At 35.5% G+C, this 25950-nt stretch overlaps 1 protein-coding gene across 4 annotated transcripts in view; it reads left to right on the top strand.

The window, feature by feature from the left end:
* LOC123559406 (ATP-binding cassette sub-family G member 1-like) overlaps nt 1-22709 on the top strand; it is a 52414-nt gene extending 29705 nt beyond the window's left edge. For 2 of the 4 annotated variants that reach the window (XM_045351181.2, XM_045351179.2), the window contains 7 exons: nt 932-964; nt 5106-5207; nt 6351-6519; nt 7765-7865; nt 8303-8458; nt 11803-11921; nt 12508-22709. In XM_045351181.2, the coding sequence (XP_045207116.1) occupies nt 932-964; nt 5106-5207; nt 6351-6519; nt 7765-7865; nt 8303-8458; nt 11803-11921; nt 12508-12745 (918 nt within the window). In that variant the 3' untranslated portion in view covers nt 12746-22709. The remainder of the gene's footprint in view (nt 1-931; nt 965-5105; nt 5208-6350; nt 6520-7764; nt 7866-8302; nt 8459-11802; nt 11922-12507) is intronic. The other 2 variants (XM_045351180.2, XM_045351182.2) reach the window with 1 other exon arrangement.
* Nucleotides 22710-25950: the final 3241 nt, after the last annotated feature.

The following is a 25950-nucleotide window of genomic DNA, read 5'->3' as shown; positions in this document are numbered from 1 at the left end:
TCTAATAAAAAAATATTATCCCCCTTCTTTTGGAGAAGAGGTGTGTATTGTTGGTCAGTTTGTTGGTAGACAATTTGGTTTTCAGTCACAAATTAAAATCACTTCAGCTCGGTATGCAATGGTCCTACTTCATAGCTTGAATGCTTGTGATGAGTAGATGCCCTCTGTTGTTTTGGGGTGAGGCAGTGAAAGGTTGCAGTGACCTCATTTCTGGAAACTGTTTCCAATCAATAAATGAACCAATGTAGTGCATTTGTGACCAGCATGGATCCAGACCAGCCTGCGCATCTGCGCAGTCTGGTCAGGATCCATAGTGTTTGCTTTCAAAGCCTATTGCAATTAGTGAAACTGTTAGCGAACAGCATGGATCCTGACCAGACTGTGCGGATGCGCAGGCTGGTCTGGATCTATGCTTGTCGCAAATGCACTATGTTGGTTTTCTCATGGTGTGGCTCAAATAGAGAATGCTTCAGGCTAGGCAGACTTCACAGACCTCTAGCCATTTTTAAAATAGCTTCAGAATGCTTGGGGCCTTGTACCATTAAACTTCGTAGTACAGTTAACATTTAGCCTGCTGGCAGCAAGTGATTCTGCCTTTGCGACCTGTGAAGACCAAGATCAGCCTGCATATCTGTGCAGGCTGATCATGGTCTTCGCTGTTCGCTATTCATTCAGTAAATTTTCAGTGAACACCCCTTCGAATTATAAGTGGTACTGCCCAAATTGAATGATTGACCAGTTCATTCTAGAAATTTAGCAGGGTAAGGGTTATCTGCGGTAAGTAGATGATCCCTTATGCTTTTAAGGTCAGAGGTCAAGGTCACTGCATTCTGGAGACTGAACAGACTCAAAGCAGCTCTTTTTTTTATTGCTAGCATTATTGGTTATTAAGCAATCATAAAGTAATAAATTCTTGTGCTTTGTTACACAGTGCTCCACAGAATCTGATTCTACACTGACTGAGGTTTGTATACATTTTGTGCATGTTGTGGTTTCTCTGCTGCATGATTTTATGCTTCAGATCCTGTCATTTTAGTTTATGGATCTCATATAGTTTGCTGTGTTTTATCGTAATTATATCATGGATAATGGGCATTTGGTAGACTGTATGATTCACAGTGGTGATGTTTGTTTAAATCAAACCATAGAGAGTTTCTCATACTTGTATATAGTTCTGGAGGCCTCCGTGGCCGAGTGGTTAAGGTAGCTGGCTTCAGATCTCTTTGCCACTCACTGATGTGGATTCGAGCCTCACTTGTGGCATAGAATATTTCATGTGACATGTGAGGAAGTCATCCAGCTGGCTTAAGAAGGTTGGTGGTTCTACCCATTAAATGATAATAATAATAATATAAAAAAACAAAAAAACACACACACAAAACCTGTATGTTTTTTGGTAGAACTTTTTGCCAGTTTATTCAGAATTGAAAACAATCTTTTTAGAATGTTGAATGTTTGTTGGTGGACAGATGCGTGGTAGGGCACTGACAAGTGTATCACATCGTCACATTCTCTCAGTAACAAGTTTGAATTGAGATATTTTAAATGAAACAAGCCATATAGGCAGCTTGCGGTGAGACCAAAATTAGGGTGGTGGTGTATAGGGCAGCTGGGGTCAAGGTCAAGGTAACTGATAGTAAAAATAGAAAAATATTTCCTGCTCAGTAACTGAAGTCAGCATAAAGTCATACCAATGCCAAGGTTGGATTTGGCTCTAGAGTCCTTGGGGTCAAGGGCATTGACACAAAAAATAGAAAAAGACACTGTGGGCTCAAAACTTGAGTTTAAATTTAAATTTAAAGTGAAAATAGGCCTGTAAGAACATATAGAATATACAGTGGGATCATGGTGAATGTGATTGTTACTAAAAATGTTAAAGAAACAATGTCTGCTAGGACAAAAGGCTGTGATGCAAGTTAGCCTTATATAAAAACATCTTTCTCATCTATCAGAGGTTCGTCAAAATCCATCGGGGGAACCATGGAAGACCTCTGGTATGCGAGAATGCTTGGATTGCAAAGACAGTGGGGTCACTTTTATCTACAAAATTGAAATGTTAAATAGTGTTTGTCTGATATTGTAAGTTAGGATGCAGATAAACAAATGAAACTTGGCCAATATAAATGCAGATAGCCCAAACAGTAAGATCAAGCTAAGGAATGCATATGTGGTCAATAAGGGTCAAGGTCATTAACATAGAAAAATCAGTTTTAGGTTAATATCAAGAGATTCAACTCAAAGATGTATTAGTGCTGAAGCTGGGATTTCATAAGGGACAGTAGGGGTCAAGGTCAGGTTGCTCTTATTAAATAAAGAGAAATACTGGTTTAGTTCACTGTCTCAAGTTATAATTTAGAGAATATTAAATAAAAAACTAAGCTATAGGTTGTTTTTATTGAGGTGTTTAGGATTGCAAATGAATCAGGTCAGGGTAACTGTTTCTAAAAAATTATGTTTGCCAATTAATAAAAGAGCCATTTAGACTCCACTTTATTTGTTTAAGATGGCTTGCAGTCTGAAAAACCTGGTATTTTATGTGATTTCTTAGATTTCTAAGTCTATTGTTAAAAAATGACAAGAACATTGGAGCCGCACCATGAGAAAACCAACATAGTGCATTTGCGACCAGCATGGATCCAGACCAGCCTGCACATCCGCATCCATGCTGGTCACAAACACACTATATTGGTTTTCTCATGGCGCGGCTCATTGCAATTTTAAACAAATTAAGATGTGCATCTGTATTGCTTACATACAGCTGACAGCTTGATTTATTAGACAATTAATTAGATAATTTATTAGACAAGTTTAAGCTTTTGCAGATGCTTAGTATCATTTATATAGAACAAAATTTGAAAACTCAGCCTCCCGCTTCACTTAGTATTTATTCTTACGATCCTTAAAAAAAAAAGAGTTTGACTAACTGTTGTTACGCCCTAAATCAGTTTTCCCAGGGGTTTTGCTTAACAGCTTAACAGCTTTTGCTGGTCATATTGACAGTGTGATGACCTTATATTGCATCCTTCTAACATATCCATTTCTGATAATTTTGCCTACCTTGTTGTTAAAAGTAGCAATGTTTTAGTTGTAGACGCTTGGTCTGAAATGTTTTCTTCTTTATTCCTTTATATGCTCCCTTTTTGGTCAAGCCACTGTAGAAGCAAATTTTGTTCATGTATTCCTTGCTTATTTTATTATGCCCCCCTTCGAAGAAGGAGGGGTATATTGTTTTGCAGATGTCGGTCGATCGGTCGGTTGGTATGTAGACCAATCCGTTTCCGGATGATAACTCAAGAAGGCTTGGGCCTAGGATCATGAAAGTTGAAAGGGAGGTTGATCATAACCAGCAGATGACCGGTATTGATTTTGAGATCAGTTGTTTAAAGGTCAAGGTCACGGTGACCCGGAACAGTTAAACAGTTTCCAGATGATAACTGAAAACGCTTGGGCCTAGGATCATGAAAGTTGATAGGGAGTTTAGTCATGAGCAGCAGATGACCCCTATTGATTTTGAGGTCAGTAGGTCAAAGGTCAAGGTCACAGTGACCCGGAACAGTTAAATGATTTCCGGATGATAACTCAAGTATACCTTGGCCTAGGATCATGGAAGTTGATAGGGAGGTTGATCACGACCAGCAGATGACCCCTAATGATTTTGAGGTCAGTAGGTCAAAGGTCAAGGTCACAGTGACCCGAAACAGTTAAACTGTTTCTTGATGATAACTTGAGAACGCTTGGGCCTAGGATCACAAAACTTGACAGGAAAGTTGACCATGATCAGCAGATGACCCCTATTGAATTTGAGTTCAGTAGGTCAAAGGTCAAGATCACAGTGACCCGGAACAGTTAAATGATTTCCAGAGGATAACTCAAGAGCATCATGAAAGTTGATAGGGAGGTTGATCATGACCAGCAGATGATCCCTATTGATTTTGAGACCAGAGGTCAAGGTCACATTGACTCCGAACAGTTAAACTGTTTCCGGACGATAACTTGAGAATGCTTGAGCCTAGGGTCGCGAAAGTTGATAGGGAGGTTAATCATGACCAGCAGATGACCCCTATTGATTTTGAGGTCAGTAGGTCAAAGGTCAGGGTCACATTGACCCAGAACAGTAGAACTTTTGTGTACAGTGACTAAATAATTTCTGTTCCTGGTGCAATTACTGAATGCATCACTGTTCCACCGATGTGGAAAAAGTAAGTTCACTCTCTCATTACACCAAAATAAACTTGGTCAGTCTAAAAGTTAAATTTTAGGCATAATTTTTAGTGAACCCTGCCTTTTAATAATTTAAGAAAACAAATTTGTGGTAAATTTTAGGCAGTGGTGTTGTCATTGGTTTAGGGTTGCTTAAGGTAAATTTTTGATTGAATTGAAAAAATAGTTTATCTGAATCTATTCACTGTGAAATTTTTTATGTTGTGGGTGTAACATTTCATAACTCAAGCCAAAATGTTTTTATTTTCATGGGGATAGGGATTTGTGAATTAACATAAAGGTAAAACCTGGGAGTAAGTTGTTTTATGAATTTAGTTTTGTGGAATTTCTCAGAAAGTAAGTTACCAACATACAACCAATGTCAAAGTATATGTAATTTCCAGTTACTTTTTGGAATTTATACAATACTGTACTTTGTTAATACTACATAAGCTAAATTCATCATAATGCTTTTGTTTTAATGGGAAATAAGTTTAATTCATCATAATGTGTTTGTTTTAATGGGAAATAAGCTAAATTCATTATAATGTGTTTGTTTTAATGGGAAATAAGCTAAATTCACCATAATGTGTTTGTTTTAATAGGAAATAAGTTTAATTCATCATAATGCTTTTGTTTTAATGGGAAATAAGTTTAATTATCATAATGTGTTTGTTTTAATGGGAAATAAATTTAATTCGTCATAATGTGTTTGTTTTAATCGGAAATAAGTTTAATTCATCATAATGCGTTTGTTTTAATGGGAAATAAGTTTAATTATCATAATGTGTTTGTGTTAATGGGAAAATAAGCTTAATTAATCATAATGCATTTGTTTTATTGGGAAGTAAGCTTCATTCATATTGTTTTTGTTTTAATGAGAGATATCTGATTGTATATTTCAGGACATGGGAGGTGACAATGAATGCCATACATTCAACACATCATGTTTTACACAGTTTAGGATCCTGTTTATACGTACTTTTATGTCTATAATGAGAGACGAAGTAAGTGTTATTTTTCTATCAAGTTACACAGTTCAAGATTTTGTTTATATAGATATTCAGGTTTGTGAAGAGAAATGCTGTAAGTAATGTGTCTTTCTGTGAATGTACACTGTTCAGAATCCCATTTATGTGTACATTCATGTCTGTAATGAGAGATGCTCCTAAGTCTTGTCTTACTCTCAATTTACACAGTTCAGGATCCTGTTTATATATTATACATTCATGCCTGTTATTGGAGATGCTGAAATGTAGTAAATAAATACAAAATTGACATAAATTCAATGTAATTTTAAAGGGCAAAATGTCCAAGTACGTTGTAAATCATGTTATTGTATACCTTTTTACGAATATCAAATGAATACAGTTATTGAAATTACACAAATACCGTTCAATGTACTTAAATGATGTTGTCATAGTTTGTTATAAACTTGATATTAGCGTCCTTTCAGGCCCCTTCTGAATGCCCATGCCTTTTATGTTTGATTCAGATAGCAAGATATATAATTATATTTTTACTGAAGGACTTAGAGCATGTTTTCTGGCCATAATTGCACACCAAGCTGACAATAATGACTTTCAGGTCATTTTGCTTTAGATGTGTTGATATGGCCGTGTTATAATCTTAATTCGGAATTATATTTGAGCCGCGCCATGAGAAAACCAACATAGTGGGTTTGCGACCAGCATGGATCCAGACCAGCCTGCGCATCCGTGCAGTCTGGTCAGGATCCATGCTGTTTGCTTTCAAAGCCTAATGGAATTAGAGAAACTAATAGCGAACAGCATGGATCCTGACCAGACTGCGCAGATGGTCTGGGTCCATGCTGGTCGCAAAGCCACTATGTTGGTTTTCTCATGGCACGGCTCATTTGAATGAAATACAATAAAACTTTATTCGCTCGAACTTGGGTAATAGTAATTCGTACACCACCCTTTGCTCGAAGCATTGTTAGGTCCCGGCAAAATATCAATATAATGTATATTTTTCAATGACTTGAACTACCAATAACTTGAATCAATCTTTCTTGTCCCATCGAGTTCCAGAATAAACTTCGACTGTTTTCATTTGTATGTTGAAGACTGTGTTAGCAAAATGATGTTTTGTTGAAGAAAAACAATATGTGTATGAACTCTCTATTTCAGACCTTGACTCGTTTGAGGTTGATCTCCCATCTTTGTATGGCCATTCTGATTGGTCTGCTTTATTTAGGCATTGGGAATGAAGCAACAAAAGTGTTGAACAATGCTGGATGTCTGTTCGTCTGTATGCTGTTCCTCATGTTCTCTGCATTAATGCCAACTGTATTGACGTGTAAGTTTAACTAACTCAATACATTGTATAACACTGTGTTGCATAATTGTATGACTTTGTATGCCATTCACCTCACTTCCAAACGGGATATATAGCTTTTTGTTCTACCTGTCATAAGAATCTAGCGTTTTCATTGGTTAAAAGATGTTTTCTGCAGAGGTTCAGTAGATTTTCATGTCCATATAGGCTATAAGTGGTCAATAAAACAGATCGGTGATAGGGGTTGTTAGTAACCTTCCACAGGAATATGTGGGAAATAAAGGCTTGCCCCACCATTCATCATACTGACCCCACATATTTCCGTGGAGGTTCTCTAACAAACCCAATAATTGATAATATATGTCAATGGGTTTTAGCAGGACTATTTGAAATTTTTCAGTAAGTAGAACTTTTACTGTCACCTATTTGTTGGCGTTTGCTTCACAAACGTTTAGCATGTTGGCAAGTCTTTAACATTACAAAGTCAGATGCTTTCAGGCTTCACAGATATATTTGTGACATCATATGAATTTCTCATAATGCAAGTTACTTAACTCTAATATTTATTTTATCAGTGTTATGCCCCTTTATAACATGGAAACTTTGATTAAAATTAGGCATGTGAGCAAGTGTCTCCGAAACTGAAAAGCTGATTGCTTTCAAATTCATTACAAGTCTTTTTGCATCATGAGGTAAACTCTTAGAGCAGGTTTCATAACTCTGGCTTACTTTTTGTCAAAATGATACTCTTGTTTTGACATAACAGATTTTGTGAAAGTTTTGCATGTAAGCATGTTTCTCAGAATCCAGGGCTTTTCATCCTTATAAAACAGAGGCTGATATTCAGCCACTTCCCAATGAAAGTAAGGTCATTTTTTCCCAACTGTGGCAGAGGAACTTCCCAAAATGTAAAAAAAAAAAAATTTTTTTTTTTTGCAAAATTTAATATTTCACAAATAGGAAGCAATGAGCTCATTTATGATTAGGAAACCACCAAATTGTGTCCTCTGTTACATACCTCTTTTGGAGAAGGAAAAAAAACCCTGTTTCAATAAAATGCTCTTTTCCCAAAATGAGCAATTATTGCGTATGAATTTCTCAATTTGAAAGGTCAGGGCCTCATCCCAATTTCCTGATGAAAAGCGCTGCAGAAATTGTCAGACCAAATGTTTTCAAACTCTTTACACATCTTCGGAATCATGAGGTAACCACACCTGGTATGTTTCATATTTTGTTATTATTTCATATATGATATCTCATTTACAGTTCCTATGGAGCTTACTGTGTGTGTGAGAGAACATCTCAACTATTGGTACAGTCTCAAAGCCTACTACTTAGCTAAAACCATGGCAGATATGCCGTTTCAGGTAAATTTTCATTCTGTCAATACGTATAACCATACAGGTATATACTGTAACCTTTGATACCCAATATCATATTGGTATGTAATTAATCTCTTAAAGGTGTAAACTGACTCTTAAGAATATTTATTTATCTGCAAATAGCTGCTAGCCTTTGTTATGACAGCAACAACATCTTTACATGTTTCATATTATAACCTTTGATATCTAATATATGTGTGCATACTCATATTTGTTAACATTATTTCCTTAACATGGAATGTTAAGCACTTTATGCAAATATGTTTACTCTTACCAGTTTGCTTAACCTAGGAATTATTTTTTAAGGGGGACTGCTGCTCAGTCCATTCTTGACGACAAACCTTGTTCATTTTGGCCATTATATAACTCCTGTTATATATATAATATACCTGCTTAAAAATCACACTTCTTTCCATTTACAGATAATATTCCCACTGATATATGGCAGTATAGTGTACTGGATGACGTCACAGCCCAGTGATTTCATGCGTTTTGTGATGTTTTTGACGTTAGCTACACAGACGTCTTTAGTCGCACAATCTCTGGGACTTCTTATTGGAGCAGCAACATCTTTACAGGTAAGGGAAATAACTCTTCAGATTTTTTCATATGAAGACAACTTCCAACTCTATAGTAGGTTAAGATGATCAGTTTCAAATTAGGAAGAGTTACAGTATAATTGGTGCAGTGTTTGCCACTCGTATTGTTATACGCCATGAAGGGATGTATTATGTTATATCCCCCGGTGTCCATCTGTCCATCCGTCCGTCCGTTAGCAATTTCATGTCCGCTCTGTAACTCTTGAACCCCTTGAAGGATTTCAAAGCAACTTGACACGAATGTTCACCACACGGAGACAACATGCAGAACGCATGTTTTGGATGTCTCGCTTCAAGGTCAAGGTCACACTTAGGGGTCAAAGGTCATATCAGTTTGTTTCGTGTCCACTCTGTAACTCTTGAAGTGCTTGAAGGATTTCAAAGAAATTTGGCACAAATGTTCACAACACTGAGACGACATGCAGAGCACATGTTTCGGATGACTCGCTTCAAGGTCAAGGTCACACTTAGGGGTCAAAGGTCATATATGACTTTGCTTTGTGTATATTGATCTGCATTGCAGTGCTCTTGTTTTTAGCTCGACTATTCGAAGAATAGTCTAGCTATTCTACTCACCCTGGCGTCGGCGTCGGCGTCACACCTTGGTTAAGTTTTTGCATGCAAGTACATACAGCTATCATTTAAAGGCATATAGCTTTGAAACTTATTTATTCTTTTTTTTAGGTCAATTACCAACCTCACTGGGTCAAGTTCCATAACTCTAACATGTATTTTGAGCAAATTATGCCCCCTTTTGGACTTAGAAAATTCTGGTTAAAGTTTTACATGCAAGTTACTATCTCCAAAACTAATGCAGATATTGAATTGAAACTTCACATGTGTCTTCGGGGTTATAAAACTAGTTGATAGCACCAAGTCCCATAACTCTGACCTTCATTTTGGCCAAATTATGCCCCTTTTTGTACTTAGAAAATTTTGGTTAAAGTTTTCATGCAAGTACATACAGCTATTACTAAAAGGCATATAGATTTGAAACTTATTTTTTCTTTTTCTAGATCAATTACCTACCTCACTGGGTCAAGTCCCATAACTCTGACATGTGTTTTGGCCAAATTATGCCCCCTTTTGGACTTAGAAAATTCTGGTTAAAGTTTTGCGTGCAAGTACATACAGCTATTACTAAAAGGCATATTGATTTGAAACTTATTTTTTCTTTTTCTAGATCAATTACCTACCTCATTGGGTCAAGTCCCATAACTCTGACATGTATTTTGAGCAAATTATGCCCCCTTTTGGACTAAGAAAATCCTGGTTAAAGTTTTGCGTGCAAGTACATACAGCTATTACTAAAAGGCATATTGATTTGAAACTTATTTTTTCTTTTTCTAGATCAATTACCTACCTCACTGGGTCAAGTCCCATAACTTTGACATGTATTTTGAGCAAAATATGCCCCCTTTTGGACTAAGAAATTTCTGGTTAAAGTTTTACATGCAAGTTACTATCTCCAAAACTAATGCAGATATTTAATTGAAACTTCACATGTGTCTTCGGAGTTATAAAACTAGTTGATAGAATCAAGTCCCATAACTCTGACATGTATTTTGGGCAAATTATGCCCCCTTTTGGACTTAGAAAATCCTGGTTCAAGTTTTGCGTGCAAGTACATACAGCTATTACCAAAAGGCATATAGCTTTGAAACTTATTTATTCTTTTTCTAGGTCAGTTACCAACCTCACTGGGTCAAGTTCCATAACTCTTTAACATGTATTTTGAGCAAATTATGCCCCCTTTTGGACTTAGAAAATTCTGGTTAAAGTTTTACATGCAAGTTACTATCTCCAAAACTAATGCAGATATGGAATTGAAACTTGTTTCTTCGGGGTTATTAAACTAGTTGATAGCATCAAGTCTCATAACTCTGATATGCATTTTGGTCAAATTATGTCCCGTTTCGAACTTAAAACTCTTTCGATATTTAACATTTTGGGTAATAATTTCCTGCTTCTGTGACAATATTTCGAATAGTCGAGCTTGGCTGTCTTATGGACAGCTCTTGTTATTTGGCAGATCCCTTTTTTTGTTCACTAACAATTATTTCTTTTTTAATTACTTCCCTTTTATTTTACTATAAATAGCTTATTTTGAAACTTTTTTTATTATTGGCCGTAGGGAAAAGCCGAGACCACTTTTCTGTGGTCTAACATGGTTGGTACCTCCACTTTTTAGGTGTATTTTGATGTACTTGTACCTGGTAAGGACTTTTTTGCGGACTTAGAATATTTAATTGTGGATTTTTTTTTGTGGACTTAGAATTTTTTTGGAATTTCTTCCCTTTGTTGTTCCTGTTCTTCGGGCTTCAACAGTCAAGTTCTTTATATTTGCTCCCATCCTCTGATGTAACCCTTCGGGCGTATATTGCCCTGCTTGGCAGAGCTCTTGTTGTATATATTTTTCATTGCATTGAAACATATTCTCTATATTTTAACTGGTTTTCCATTTTGTTGTGCAGAGATTTTGATCTTAGAGAAAAATAGGGAAGTGTACTGTTTCTCTGTCTTGCAAAAGTCAGAATATAAAACTAGCAATGACCACAACCCACCAATGATACATTTTATCCTGAACATATAAGACATTAACCTTTGCAAAGGGACACTACTCTGGAAACACATTTCACTTTTGAATTGAGACGCCATAAAATAGAACAGTAACAATATTTTGAAATTGTCTGGAACTACCAGTTGTGCACAACTCGTATAGCTACAGTGACAGGTTTAATACCATTTATGATGCTGTAATGATAACATTTTTCATTATTTCGAAAAATGTTGGGAGTACATAATACTGTATTGATGTTGTTGTCATCAGTTTTAGATGTAGACAAATGATGTTTTCAACTATTTGAGTGAAAACGATTAGAAAATTCACCGTATGAAAAGTATCTATTTCAATCGCGGCTATGCCAAATTATGAATTGAACTAAAAACTGTCATAACTTGATCTTTAAATAATGTGAGTTACATCAGTTTTCCATTTAGCCCTGTAAACTTAAACTATTATATTTTTATGCAATCTGATAAAAATGAAAGCCATATTCACCAAAAAAAAAATTGTATATCCTCTTTATATTTATATTCTTTTTAACCTTAAGCCTGCTGGTGGCAAGTGATACTGCCTTTTTGACCAGTGCAGACGAAGATCAGCCGGCACTGTTTCCAATTTAGTCAGTAAATTTTCAGTGAACACCCCTTTGGAAAGTTAGTGGTACTGCCCAAATTGAATGATGGACCAGTTCATTTTAGAAATTTAGCAGGGCTAAGGTTAATGCATTTTCAACTTGAAAGTTGCTGTTGTTTTCCAGGTTGCAGTGTTTTTGGGACCAGTCACGGGTATACCATTGTTACTGTTTAGTGGATTCTTTATCAACTTTGACACAATACCAATCTACCTTCAGTGGATCTCATATATGTCTTATATTGGGTAAGTTTGATGTTGCCTTATGTAGAATTTATGTAGAAATTTAATTATAGCAAAATGTCTGTAGTGCTACTGATTTTGATGTCCTCTCCATAACCTTTTAGTCCCTTGGGGGACCTTTTGGATAACTTGGTAAAAATGTTTTACATGTAGACAACACACAAAAAGCATCTCTTATCCATGTCGAAATTCAAGGCTGTTTATTGATATTTAAGGTCAAATATGTAACTCTTGTCAATGTTCATTTAGAGTTTTACTGCTTGTTCCTTGTCTAGAGGGCCTCTGTGGCCAAGTGGTTAAGGTCCCTGACTCCGAATCACTTGCACCTCACGGATGTGGGTTCGAACCTCCTTCGGGATGTTGAATTCTTCGTGTGAGAAAGCCATCCAGCTGGTTTAGGGAAGGTCAGAGGGGCATCTGAGGTCTTCCTCCACCATCAAAAGCTGGAAAATGACCAAATGACCTGTAATTTGGCAGTGTGACGTTCAGCCAAACAAGAACAAAAACAAATGTTCCTTGACTATAATGTTTGAGATAAGTCACTGTTTTTGTGTAAAAAAATAACCATTTCGTTATACAATTATTTCAGATATGCATTTGAGGGTGTGTTGCAGGCAGTGTATGGGTTCGACCGAGAGGCTCTAGACTGTGAAAAAGCTGCCCAGAGTCCAGAATGTCGTTACGTGGAGTCAGAAAACGTACTCTCAGATCTTGATGTTAGTGATGCAAAATTTTACATTGACTTTATTGCGCTGTGCGTATTTTTCATTGTACTGCGAGTCAGTTGTTACTTTGTTCTGCGTTGGAGAGTTAAGGCGCAGAGATGAAAATGTTTGTACATATAACAGTGAACTGTACAATTGTGATCGAGAAGTAAAATTTAGCGGGATTTTAGGTGTACATTTGAATATTCATAGGCCCATATACATTGATCAAAGAATTATGTGTTAAGGTATATGTGGAACAAAAATGTCTAGAAATATTTTTCAATTATGAGCAGTAAAATGTGATTAAGATTATGTAAAAAAAAATAGTTCTTAAGTAGTGTTGGGTACAGTTTCATTAAAAGAGCAACACAGATGAGAGGAGGTCATTACTGAATAAAACCTTGTTCTCACAAGTGGTCTGTGAACATGTATAGTGTGTTGTACTTTGCCATAATAATAATTATTCCACAGATATTTTCCTTCAGTTGGTGTAAAGTGTAATGACTTCCCCAATAGAATTGTGATATTTAACCATTAGCTGTTCTGTCTATGCAGTCTAAACAGATCAGGACCTAAAGTTATAAAGCTAATTTTGGAGCCCAGTTCGGTATTGCTAGTTTTTGATTGGTCGGTTCCAAAAATATCCTCTGACACAACCAATTAGGTTGTAAAACTTGAGTCTAAAATCACCACCATCTGTGGGCAGGGTTGAAATGGACCAGTGAAGATGTTGCATTCAGAGACTGATCTCGGAAGTCAGTTTTGTAAACTTTGGGTTTTGAAGTTGCTGAAAGAAGTGATAAGTTGTACTTCCTGTTGATTGACACATTTATAAAAGTGTAGTCCAAATGTACAGATGTATTTCAATAGGAAAACAAGTCTCCACAATTTGTAAACATTATGTGATAGTTTGGTGAGATTACTGGTTTGCTACTTCAGTTTTGTGTTAATGATATATTAATCATTGTACATAGAAGAATTTAAACCAATGTCCGATAAATTCAAGATAAAGGTGAACGAAATGCTAATTTAAATCTAAAAGTAATGTCTGTTACCCTTGAGACCCATTCCAGAAGCAAGACAAGAAATTTAGTATAATTGGATAAATCATTTTCAGTAAAACGTTATCAAGAAACTTTGCCATATGCTTGCTTAAAAATTGAAATCTGTCGATTAACTGAACTGAAACACAAAAACATCAGTTTAGTTGATAGATTTCTACCCTGGCAATACTCAGTGTTCAGTGTTCCAATGGTTGCTGTAAATTTTTTTAAATTTATTTATGAAAAAAAAAATTGTTTAATTTTTATCTGTATTTTCCAGGCTATTTTAAGATCAAGAATAATATTCACTCATTTGACAAAATTCTTAATACAGGTTGTAAGCTACTATAGGAGTTCAGGGTTGCTCTGTAAAATATATATGGGTTCAGTAAAGTTACTTCCTTATTGACGTTGTCAAATTTTCATGATAAATTGGACTAAAATTCAGAGAAGCGGCTTTATTAAGACGCTATGCTATTGCTGCTCTGTCAGTTACAGTCAAACATTGGGTAAAGACCGCCAGTCCTAGTGAATACTAAGTCCACATCCGATTTAAATCATCTCAGTGTATTTTAACCTGAAAGAAAAGAAAACTGCAAATCAAAACCACTTTTGCTTCCGTACAATAGACAGGCTTTGCTGTAATGGCAGCATACTCTCGACTTGGGCAAACATCACAAATCAAGGGGAGCCCTTCCTGCGTAAATATGAACTGTCTAGAATGTTATATATTTCATGTTTGATATTGTATACTTGTGCTAGTCTTGTCATTAGTCGTTATTTCATCATATATCTTCGAAGTTTTAAGACGAAAATACTGGTTGCATTTAAAATTATTAAGATTTTATTTTTGAGATGTTGAATTGTAGTTAAAGATGTGTTCAGTTTAATGCGACAGTGGCATTTTCTATAAAAACAGAACTGTTTACTTCTTAAACATAATAATAATACCTCATTAATGCGTGTCTGTTTAAAAAGGACAATCACACTTGTAATGGATTTTATTACGAAGCACTATAATTCAAAGCTAATCACATAAAAGCTTTTCTCTGCTGAAAACATAGAAAATTGTTCTTCCTCTGCCAATTATAGACAGAAATCGTAACAATATCAACATCCAAATGTTACACTAGTGTAACTTACATCAAAAATATCAAAAAATTATTTCACTCCTGCAACATCAAGCATGTGATAATGTATTTTTCTTACACAGGCAAGAATTTATTGTAATAATGTGTAGGATTGTCCTTTTTAAACTGATTACTCGTAGTATCTAAACTAAGGAAAGTATAATTCAAGGTTTGTGTATTCCTTGAAAAGTCCTTGAATTTAGTGCTAGTCCTTGGAAGTTCCTTGAAAATAACTAAAACAAAAAAAAAAACATGAAAGAGTACTTGAGTTTTGCCTCAGAAGTTCTGTATGAACCCTGTATAGGACTTTATATCATTGTGTATGGCATTGCACCAGAATATAAATATATTATTTTTTGCCATTTTTATGCGTAATATTGTTGTTGATGAAAACTTTCAATGTACATAATTTCTTTTTTGTTGGGTACATAATTTTTTTATTTATAACATGTTTGTACATATTGATCTTGAATTGTTTTTGAAAAAAATATATATATAGTTTTAAGTGTTTAAGACTTATAGGTAATTGTGCAAAAGAAGAAACTTGGATGAAAATAAATATTAGCCTAAGTCTTTATCACATGACTGTGTACATGTCTAAGTTATAATAGTAGCTAACTAAATTTCAAATTAACAAATTTCACGTATTTATGTATTAAAGCATACGTATGAAATTAAAAAAAGCTTAAACCCGAAGTTAAGCATTTGAGATCAGGAAAAATGCATCCTCAGCGATACTGAAATATTTTACTGTAGAACTGGCTGTTATTCTCTTAAAAATGAGTTTTCCTGTTTTGAACAAATGAAAAATTGAGGATAAAATTTCCTTCTGTCTTTTTTTTTTTTCAAATTTCTTCTAAGTTTGGTACATTGTTTGCCAAGAGGAATTTAAAAAAAGTTCTAGACAAAGATTTTAGGCTGTGACACATGTACAGGTATACCAGTTATTTTTCAAGAGCTTTAATAAAAAAAAATCAGTAAATGGCAACTTAAAAGGATAAAGCAGTCAACCACCTTGATTATTTGAATTTTAAAGGGGCGTGCTTCCAGGTTTATCTTGCCTTTTGATAAAGTTCCTGTGTTTGTTAGAAAATACAATTAAAGTGTAAAGTGAGTTGAAGGATTTATTTATGTTTTTAAAAAAACTTGTGAAGACGACAAAATATGTAGAAAAGCTGACTAGTGCTATAAACATGTGCTGTAAGATGGTAGGAATTCAGCTGTACTTTACAGGTTAATCCAAAAATGTTGACCCCAAAAAAAAAAATTTTTTTTTTTAAAAATTATTCTGTATGTTTGGTTTTGTTGATAATAGAGTTTTTAAGATATTGATGCTGTCAATATCTGGAGGCATGCCCCTTTAATGATTTATTACTTTATGTTGAAGAGAGTCAATTTTACCTCATGTTAAATGTTATTTTCACAATGTATATATGGCCATACATTTTATTTTCATTGATATCAGCATTGATAGTAAATCTAATATCTTGTTTCTTAGAAATTCTGTATCATTTCTGAAAAAAAAAAGAATAGAGAATACAAAAAATGTCATTAGACTAGGCACATGTTCTCAGTGAATTGTTTGATAAAAGGCATTGTGTCTGAAGTCATTTGTCCTCCTTTGATTCATGTGGAGAAGTTGGCAGTTACTTGCTGAGAACAGATTACTACTGGCACAGATTCCAGGAAAACTTGTTAGGTTAACTTCTTGGTACTACATACAGAAATACTGTTGAAAATCGGCTCTATCCCCAATATAAACTTTTCAAATTTCTGTTACTATTCTGTTCCATGTATATTATCATTGACATGTACATTAAATTTATGGGATATAAAATTGTAAGAAAAAGGTATTAAAATTCTTTATTGTGTTTTAGTTGATAACAAGTGTGCTTTTGAAATTTGTGCTTATTGTCGTTTTAGCGTCTTTGAACGTGTTTATCATGAAAAAGGAGCTATATAAAATCTGGTATAATATAACATGGATATATATATTGATGTTTTGAAAACCATAGTTATGTGCACTCTGTAATGTGATATACAAGTTTTATTAATGTAAATCTATTTTGAAGTTATTGTTTTTGTTAAAGATCTATTTTTTAAGCAATAGCCTTATTAATGTGTATTTCACCATCTGTGATGTTTTTTAGCTCACCTGTCACAAAGTGACAAGGTGAGCTTTTGTGATTGCGCAGCGTCCGTCGTCCGTGCGTGCGTGCGTGCGTAAACTTTTGCTTGTGACCACTCTAGAGGTCACATTTTTCATGGGATCTTTATGAAAGTTGGTCAGAATGTTCATCTTGATGATATCTAGGTCAAGTTCGAAACTGGGTCACGTGGCATCAAAAACTAGGTCAGTAGGTCTAAAAATAGAAAAACCTTGTGACCTCTCTAGAGGCCATATATCTCACAAGATCTTCATGAAAATTGGTCAGAATGTTCACCTTGATGATATCTAGGTCAAGTTCGAAAGTGGGTCACATGCCATCAAAAACTAGGTCAGTAGGTCTAAAAATAGAAAAACCTTGTGACCTCTCTAGAGGCCATATATTTCACAAGATCTTCATGAAAATTGGTCAGAATGTTCACCTTGATGATATCTAGGTCAAGTTTGAAACTGGGTCACGTGCGATCAAAAACTAGGTCAGTAGGTCTAAAAATAGAAAAACCTTGTGACCTCTCTAGAGGCCATATATTTCATGAGATCTTCATGAAAATTGGTCAGAATGTTCACCTTGATGATATCTAGGTCAAGTTCGAAAGTGGGTCACTTGCCTTCAAAAACTAGGTCAGTAGGTCAAATAATAGAAAAACCTTGTGACCTCTCTAGAGGCCATATTTTTCATGGGATCTGTATGAAAGTTGGTCTGAATGTTCACCTTGATGATATCTAGGTCAAGTTCGAAAGTGGGTCACGTGCCGTCAAAAACTAGGTCAGTAGGTCAAATAATGGAAAAACCTTGTGACCTCTCTAAAGGCCATATTTTTCATGGGATCTGTATGAAAATTGGTCTGAATGTTCATCTTGATGATATCTAGGTCAAGTTCGAAACAGGGTCATGTGCGGTCAAAAACTGGGTCAGTAGGTCTAAAAATAGAAAAACCTTGTGACCTCTCTAGAGGCCATACTTGTGAATGGATCTCCATAAAAATTGGTCAGAATGTTCACCTTGATGATATCTAGGTCAAGTTTGAAACTGGGTCACGTGCCTTAAAAAACTAGGTCAGTAGGTCAAATAATAAAAAAACCTTGTGACCTCTCTAGAGGCCATACTTTTCATGGGATCTGTATGAAAGTTGGTCCGAATGTTCATCTTGATGATATCTAGGTCAAGTTTGAAACTGGGTCAACTGCGGTCGAAAACTAGGTCAGTAGGTCTAAAATTATTAAAATCTTTTGACCTCTCTAGAGGCCATATTTTTCAACGGATCTTCATGAAAATTGATCTGAATGTTCACCTTGATGATACCTAGGTCAGTTTTGAAACTGGGTCACGTGCGGTCAAAAACTAGGCCAGTAGGTATAAAAATAGAAAAACCTTGTGGCCTATCTAGAGGCCATACTTTTCATGAGATCTTCATGAAAATTAGTGAGAATATTCACCTTGATGATATCTAGGTAAAGTTCAAAACAGGGTCACGTACCTTCGAAAACTAGGTCAATAGGTCAAATAATAGAAAAACCTTGTGACCTCTCTAGAGACCATATTTTTCAATGGAGCCTCATGAAAACTGGTCAGAATTTTTATCTTGATAATATCTAGGTCAAGTTCAAAACTGGGTCACATTAGCTCAAAAACTAGGTCACTATGTCAGATGATAGAAAAAACGACGTCATACTCAAAACTGGGTCATGTGGGAAGAGGTGAGCGATTCAGGACCATCATGGTCCTCTTGTTTTATTCAGACAGGTGTATAAAATCTTTATTGTTTTGTTGTAATAATCTGCAAGCGAATGTCTCAAAAACAGCATATTTTAGTGTGTCCATTTCCTAATGAATTAGAAATACTAAGTACTGTAAAATCAGATGTCATTGCTGGGCCAAAGTTTCACATCACAGTGTACACAATAGGTAGCTTTTGACAGCAAAAGTCTTATTTTATTTTTGAACAGCCCTGTTTATATGCCCCTTTATTCAAGTCAATATCACCATATTTGAAATTATTGTACATAGATACACAAGAATATCCAGTAGTTTTGTTTTGCAATTGCGTTTATGAGAGCAAATGCGTATAATACTCTTTCTAAGAACAAAAGTTTCTTATTTGAAGATACAATATATACAAGAGGGAATGCAATAGGGAGGTATGCGTTTTGATAGGAAGTGCAATAGAGAGGAAAGAAGTGTTTAGAGGGAATGTAATAGAGAGGTATGAGTTTTGAGAGGGAATGTAATAGAGAGGTATGAGTTTTGAGAGGGAATGTAATAGAGGAGCATGAGTTTTAAGAGGGAATGTAATAGAGAGATACAAGTTTTGAGACGGAATGTATAGAGGGGTATGTGTTTTGAGAAGGAATGTAATAGATGAGTACAAGTTCTGAGAGTGAATGTAATAGAAAAATACCAGTTTTGAGAGGGAATTTAATAGAGAAGTACAAGTTTTGAGAGGGAATGTAGTAAAAATAGTAATATATCATAATAGGCCTCACTACAAAATTACTGGAGTTCATAGCTACTCGACTCTTAAACCTAAATTTTACAAGTACAAATTAAGCATACATGGCAAAAATGTGTTCTGAATTTTGACACCACAGACATGAAATCCTGCAGGTAATGCATACCTGTACATACCTGAAATCACATCCTTTGTAATGATTCAGTATTGACCTACAGGTTGATAAGTTTTATGTTATGTCTTTTCCTTTACATCATAAACGTTATTGTTAATGTACTATCGAGGTTATTGTTTGGCATATTGGGCTTTTGTTTTTCATAATTTTCCTTAATTATTTTTTTCCGTTCTGTTGGTTTTAAGAATGATTGTGAAATGTGTTTTGAAAAAATTTCTTGTCACGTATGAGGAAAAATGCACACTATGAAAGTTGGTTTGTTTTACATTTTACTATTTGCTCGAAAACATTTTTTTGTTTTCTTTAAAACAGTAGTTTGAACAGATAGTTTCATAAGCAGTAAAAATGAATAAAACTGAATTTCAAAACTTTTGATATTTCAAAACTGTTCCATTTGTTTCTTTCAGTTAAAGTATTACAGAGTTAATGAAAAAAAGATGGTACTGTGACAAGTGATCACCATTTTGTCTCATGGTTTTGTTGTCATTTTTATCAATACACATTTTGAATTTGTTTTTAGCTCACCTGTCACAAAGTGACAAGGTGAGCTTTTGTGATCGCGCGGTGTCCGTCGTGCGTGCGTGCGTGCGTGCGTCCGTAAACTTTTGCTTGTGACCACTCTAGAGGTCACATTTTTCATGGGATCTTTATGAAAGTTGATCAGAATGTTCATCTTGATGATATCTAGGTCAAGTTCGAAACTGGGTCACGTTGCCTTCAAAAACTAGGTCAGTAGGTCTAAAAATAGAAAAACCTTGTGACCTCTCTAGAGGCCATATATTTCACAAGATCTTCATGAAAATTGGTCAGAATGTTCACCTTGATGATATCTAGGTCAAGTTTGAAACTGGGTCACGTGCCTTCAAAAACTAGGTCAGTAGGTCTAAAAATAGAAAAACCTTGTGACCTCTCTAGAGGCCATATATTTCATGAGATCTTCATGAAAATTGGTCAGAACGTTCACCTTGATGATATCTAGGTCAAGTTTGAAACTGGGTCACATGCCATCAGAAACTAGGTCAGTAGGTCAAATAATAGAAAAACCTTGTGACCTCTCTAAAGGCCATATTTTTCATAGGATCTGTATGAAAATTGGTCTGAATGTTCATCTTTATGATATCTAGGTCATGTTCGAAACTGGGTCACGTGGGGTCAAAAACTAGGTCAGTAGGTCTAAAAATAGAAAAACCTTATGACCACTCTAGAGGCCATATATTTCATAAGATCTTCATGAAAATTGGTCAGAATGTTCACCTTGATGATATCTAGGTCAAGTTCGAAAGTGGGTCATGTGCCTTCAAAAATTAGGTCAGTAGGTCAAATAATAGAAAAACCTTGTGACCTCTCTAGAGGCCATATTTTTCATGGGATCTGTATGAAAGTTGGTCTGAATGTTCATCTTGATGATATCTAGGTCAAGTTCGAAAGTGGGTCACGTGCCAACGAAAACTAGGTCAGTAGGTCAAATAATAGAAGAACCTTGTGACCTCTCTAAAGGCCATATTTTTCATGGGATCTGTATGAAAATTGGTCTGAATTTTCATCTTGATGATATCTAGGTCAAGTTTGAAACAGGGTCATGTGCAGTCAAAAACTAGGTCAATAGGTCTAAAAATAGAAAAACCTTGTGACCTCTCTAGAGGCCATACTTGTGAATGGATCTCCATAAAAATTGGTCAGAATGTTCACCTTGATGATATCTAGGTCAAGTTTGAAACTGGGTCACGTGCCTTTGAAAACTAGGTCAGTAGGTCAAATAATAAAAAAAACCTTGTGACATCTCTAAAGGCCATACTTTTCATGGGATCTGTTTGAAAGTTGGTCTGAATGTTCATCTTGATGATATCTAGGTCAAGATTGAAAATGGGTCAACTGCGGTCAAAAACTAGGTCAGTAGATCTAAAATTATTAAAATGTTTTGACCTCTCTAGAGGCCATATTTTTCATGAGATCTTCATGAAAATTAGTGAGAATCTTCACCTTGATGATATCTAGGTAAAGTTCAAAACAGGGTCACATACCTTCGAAAACTAGGTCAATAGGTCAAATAATAGAAAAACCTTGTGACCTCTCTTAGAGACCATATTTTTCAATGGATCTTCATGAAAATTGGTCAGAATTTTTATCTTGATAATATCTAGGCCAAGTTCCAAACTGGGTCACATGAGCTCAAAAACTAGGTCACTATGTCAGATAATAGAAAATACAACGTCATACTCAAAACTTGGTCATGTGGGAAGAGGTGAGCGATTCAGGACCATCATGGTCCTCTTGTTATATTCTATTCTTGCTTTGTTTGTGCAACTTTGATTTATCTCCTACTTGCAAAAGAGAATTGATATTTTGTTATTTTATGTGCAATTGAAATAAGATATGTTTATATTTCCATACTATTTTGGATGTAACTAACCTTATATTGTATGATACCCTTTAGTGTGAAATACGTTAGAAATATCAAAATTATGTTTGTAAATGTTTTGCCACAATCAGAGCATTGATAAAGCATTGGTGTAGGAGCGATCTCAGATTTGGGGGTGCGGGGGAGTGGCAGAAGGGGGCCACCTGGCTAAATCTACCCGTATTTTCCCTGAAAACTTTCAGACAACCAAAAAAAAAACACCAACAAAGAACAAACATTCTTCCCCTTCTTGTCAGTAGACATCTCACCAAATCATTAAATCCCTATGCTCCCTGAGGTTGGCTTTTTCCCCCTTTATATACTCTTAGCCTGGCCCATGCAGCCTGCCCCTTTTCCCACCTTCCCCACCTTTTGCTCCTAAGCCTATGTAAAAAAGCGAAGTGCAGATTATTTGCTAAATTATGTTCAATGTTCATAATTCTGTTTAGGAAATAGTGATACCAGAAAGTGGAATCAGATTCAGCTATTGTAAGATGTTCCGAATCTATGGGCATTTCAGTACTTGCTGCCGAAACTTTTTTTGCTGTTGAATTTTTTTATCAGTTGCACATTATTGTTCAGGCATTGTAGAAATAGATAACCAGATAATGCAGTCGCTTATATGATTTTTGTTTTAATTTAATGCTTGCCTTTCCAAGTGCAATGTTAAGACTTTGATATTTAATGATAAATACGCATTTTAGTGCTCTCCCCAAAATTTTATCAGGGTGGAAGGGCAGGAGGGGCGCATAGATTTAGGCCTACCCTTATTCGTACGTCAGTCAGGATGTCTTTGCATCTGAATATGAGATGTGCATACCTCAAGAAGTATTTGAGCTAAACATCAAACTTCATATGAGCCGTGCCATGAGAAAACCAACATAGTGGGTTTGCGACCAGCAAGGATCCAGACCAGCCTGCGCATCCGCGCAGTCTGGTCAGGATCCATGCTGTTCGCTAACAGTTTCTCCAATTCTAGTAGGCTTTAAAAGCGAACAGCATGGAGCCTGACCAGACTGCGCGGATGCGCAGGCTGGTCTGGATCCATGCTGGTCGCAAACCCACTATGTTGGTTTTCTCATGGCACGGCTCATATGATTGTTATTCAGCATGTGAAGTTGTGCACCTGGGGTTTAGATTGGGATTTCACCTGGTAAGACAAAAGTTACAGTCCTTGATTTAGTACAAAATATGCATTAAAGGCCTAAAGATTTTGTCACATCTCTCCTACATGAAGTTTTATTTGTGATTCACACCTCCACCCCTTTCTACACATGCACACACATGTACAATTATTTTACTCTTTCAGTTTTTTTTTCTTGTGTTTCTTGATGATGTTCTGTAGTATTCATACCCCACCACCTCCCCCTGATAAACTTATAACTGAAGGTAATATAAAAGTTTACTTGGTCTTGCATATTGTCAGCAAGTAACATATGACCATACACTGACAGGAAGTTGGGGCACCGGTGTCATTTTGACGCACATCTAGTTTACATTTCAGTGCTTTGGAATCCTTAATTGAGCCGTGCCATGGGAAAACCAACATAGTGGGTTTGCGACCAGCATGGATCCAGACCAGCCTGCGCATCCGCTTTTAAAGCCTATTGGAATTGGAGAAACTGTTAGCGAACAGCATGGATCCTGACCAGACTGCGCGGATGCGCAGGCTGGTCTGGATCCATGCTGGTCGCAAATCCACTATGTTGGTTTTCCCATGGCATGGCTCAATTTATGAATTCTTATTTCTTATTCTGTTAGTTTGGTACCTTTGTTGTTAGAATGATTTGTATGTGACATGGTCTGCTTTTGTTATTTACTACTCAAGATATTGAAAATTGCTGTTAGAGAAACAAGACTGAGATAGTGAACAACTTTAGAATACATGCATGGAGATGACTATGTCTTTATCGGTTATCTGTCATTAATTTCTCATGATTTTTTCCTTTCTTTTTTAAAGGTATGATTTACGATACAAAATGTCTGTCTAAAGTTTTTTTTTATTAGTAGTACTTTGAAAGTCACCTTATGACCCAAGTTATGTTGTCATGGCTCAAAACCAAGCAAGAAAATTACTGATTTGTTCAAGATTATACTTGTCAAGAGATATTTATTTTTACTTTTAGGTTTTTCTTGTTTGAAGTATCCTGTTAGATCATTATATTTTTTATTTGTGTAATTGTTGGCTTTACATAAATACTGATTCTAGTACCATCAGCCAAAATATAGAATGTTTTGTGCCTTCTTACAGTGAAACACATATGTTGTGCTTTAGGAATTGTATATGTAATCCAAAAACCACTTTCTTGAAGTGTAGGACAAGCACTTCTGGTCAAAACTCTTCACATTGATTTTAGATGTAGTGGACAAAACTCCTTCTATTGTTTTAACAGGTAGGAAAAAAATACTCTGACTTAAATTTCAAGGCAGATCAACCCCTTTCCCTAAAAAGTCGAGTTGCAAAAAAACCCTTTCCTGCTTCTGAAGAAGTAGGAATAAATCACTCCACTGTGCTGTAGAGTTACTGTCAATGTGAGAGATTTTGTCCTACCAGTTAAAAATAATGGGAGGGGTGTTTTCCTCTTTGAATTTTTAGGATGAAGGGTTTTGTTTGCCTTAAATTTAACTAAAAAGGCATTTTATCCTGCAAGTAATAACAGTTGGATGGAGTTTGCCTACTTTATCAGAAAAACAGGAGGGTATTGTACAGACGGGTTTTGTCCTTTTTTCTGACATAATGTTCCTTGCATATTAATTGTTCTGTCTTCCTTCTTATTTGTAACCAAGATTTCCAATCAGGGATTAAAAATTGTGTAAATACTTGACAATCAGGATAATTTTTTTTATTCAATTAACATTTTTAGGGGAAAAAAAACGTTTTTATGATAAACTTTGGAAATGGGATGATACATAAAGGTAGTTATTCAAAACAATGGTCTATTGCTTCATCTTGAAGTTTTTAACTACAGCCGTTGGGAAATAGTTTTCGTGTTTCGACAATTAGATGGCTTATTTTATGGGACAGTAATTTTGTTGTGGATTTCAAATTTAAAGATCAGATTGTGAATTTTGTTTCAGGGGTATGTGATATAATCTCTTGTGATTGTAGCAGCCACGAATTCTGTGAACATAAGCCTTATCATGCTAGACACGATTGATTCTGCCTTTGCGACCAGTGTGTATCATGATCAGCCTACACATTCGTGCAGTCTGATCAAAATCTGCACTGTTCTCTATTCAATCAGTATCATTTTGGTAAGCACCCCTTTTAACAGTTAATGGTGCTGTCCAAATTGAAAGATGGACAAGTTAATTATTGAAATTTAGCAGGGTAAGGGTTAAAATTTGTGGATTGATGCAACCACGAAATCTGTGAAAATTAGACTCACAGGAATATTAATGATTTCACAGTATAAAAAAACTAAAACATACTTACCTTAGCAGTGGTTGAGTTAAATATATTGAGATTGAGACTTTAGTAATTGTACGGATGCTGTAGATCTTTTTTAGGGCTTCTTGTTAGATGTTTTGGTAGTATTTGGAATTCTACAGTTCTTATTTTGTTTTTGAAAGGTCACATCAAATAAATTCTAAAGAAACAGACTGTGTTTGTTGTTTTTTGTTGTTGTGCAGCCAGTGTTATGTTCATATATATCTTTGTACATTTACGCATATTACACATATGTAACAGAACCTCTAGTAACCATATATAACACTCCTTATATGTTGGGATTTATTATGGAAGGGCATTGTCTGTCCATCCTTGTGTCAAAATTTTCCGGTTCCGGACACGTTATAATGTACAATAGCTACGGCTTTCAAACCTTACAGGATGACCATGGAAGCACCTCTTGAGAAGGATCCTTTATGTTTTAGGTTCAGCTGGTCAAAGGTCAAGGTCATAGTGACCTGGAGATGGGAAAATGGTTCCTGGACTCTGAGCCATTAAGTACAATAACTGC

The sequence above is a fragment of the Mercenaria mercenaria genome, chromosome 10 (assembly GCF_021730395.1).
Source record: "Mercenaria mercenaria strain notata chromosome 10, MADL_Memer_1, whole genome shotgun sequence".
NCBI lineage: Eukaryota > Metazoa > Mollusca > Bivalvia > Venerida > Veneridae > Mercenaria > Mercenaria mercenaria.
This window is presented reverse-complemented; position numbering and strand designations above follow the sequence as displayed.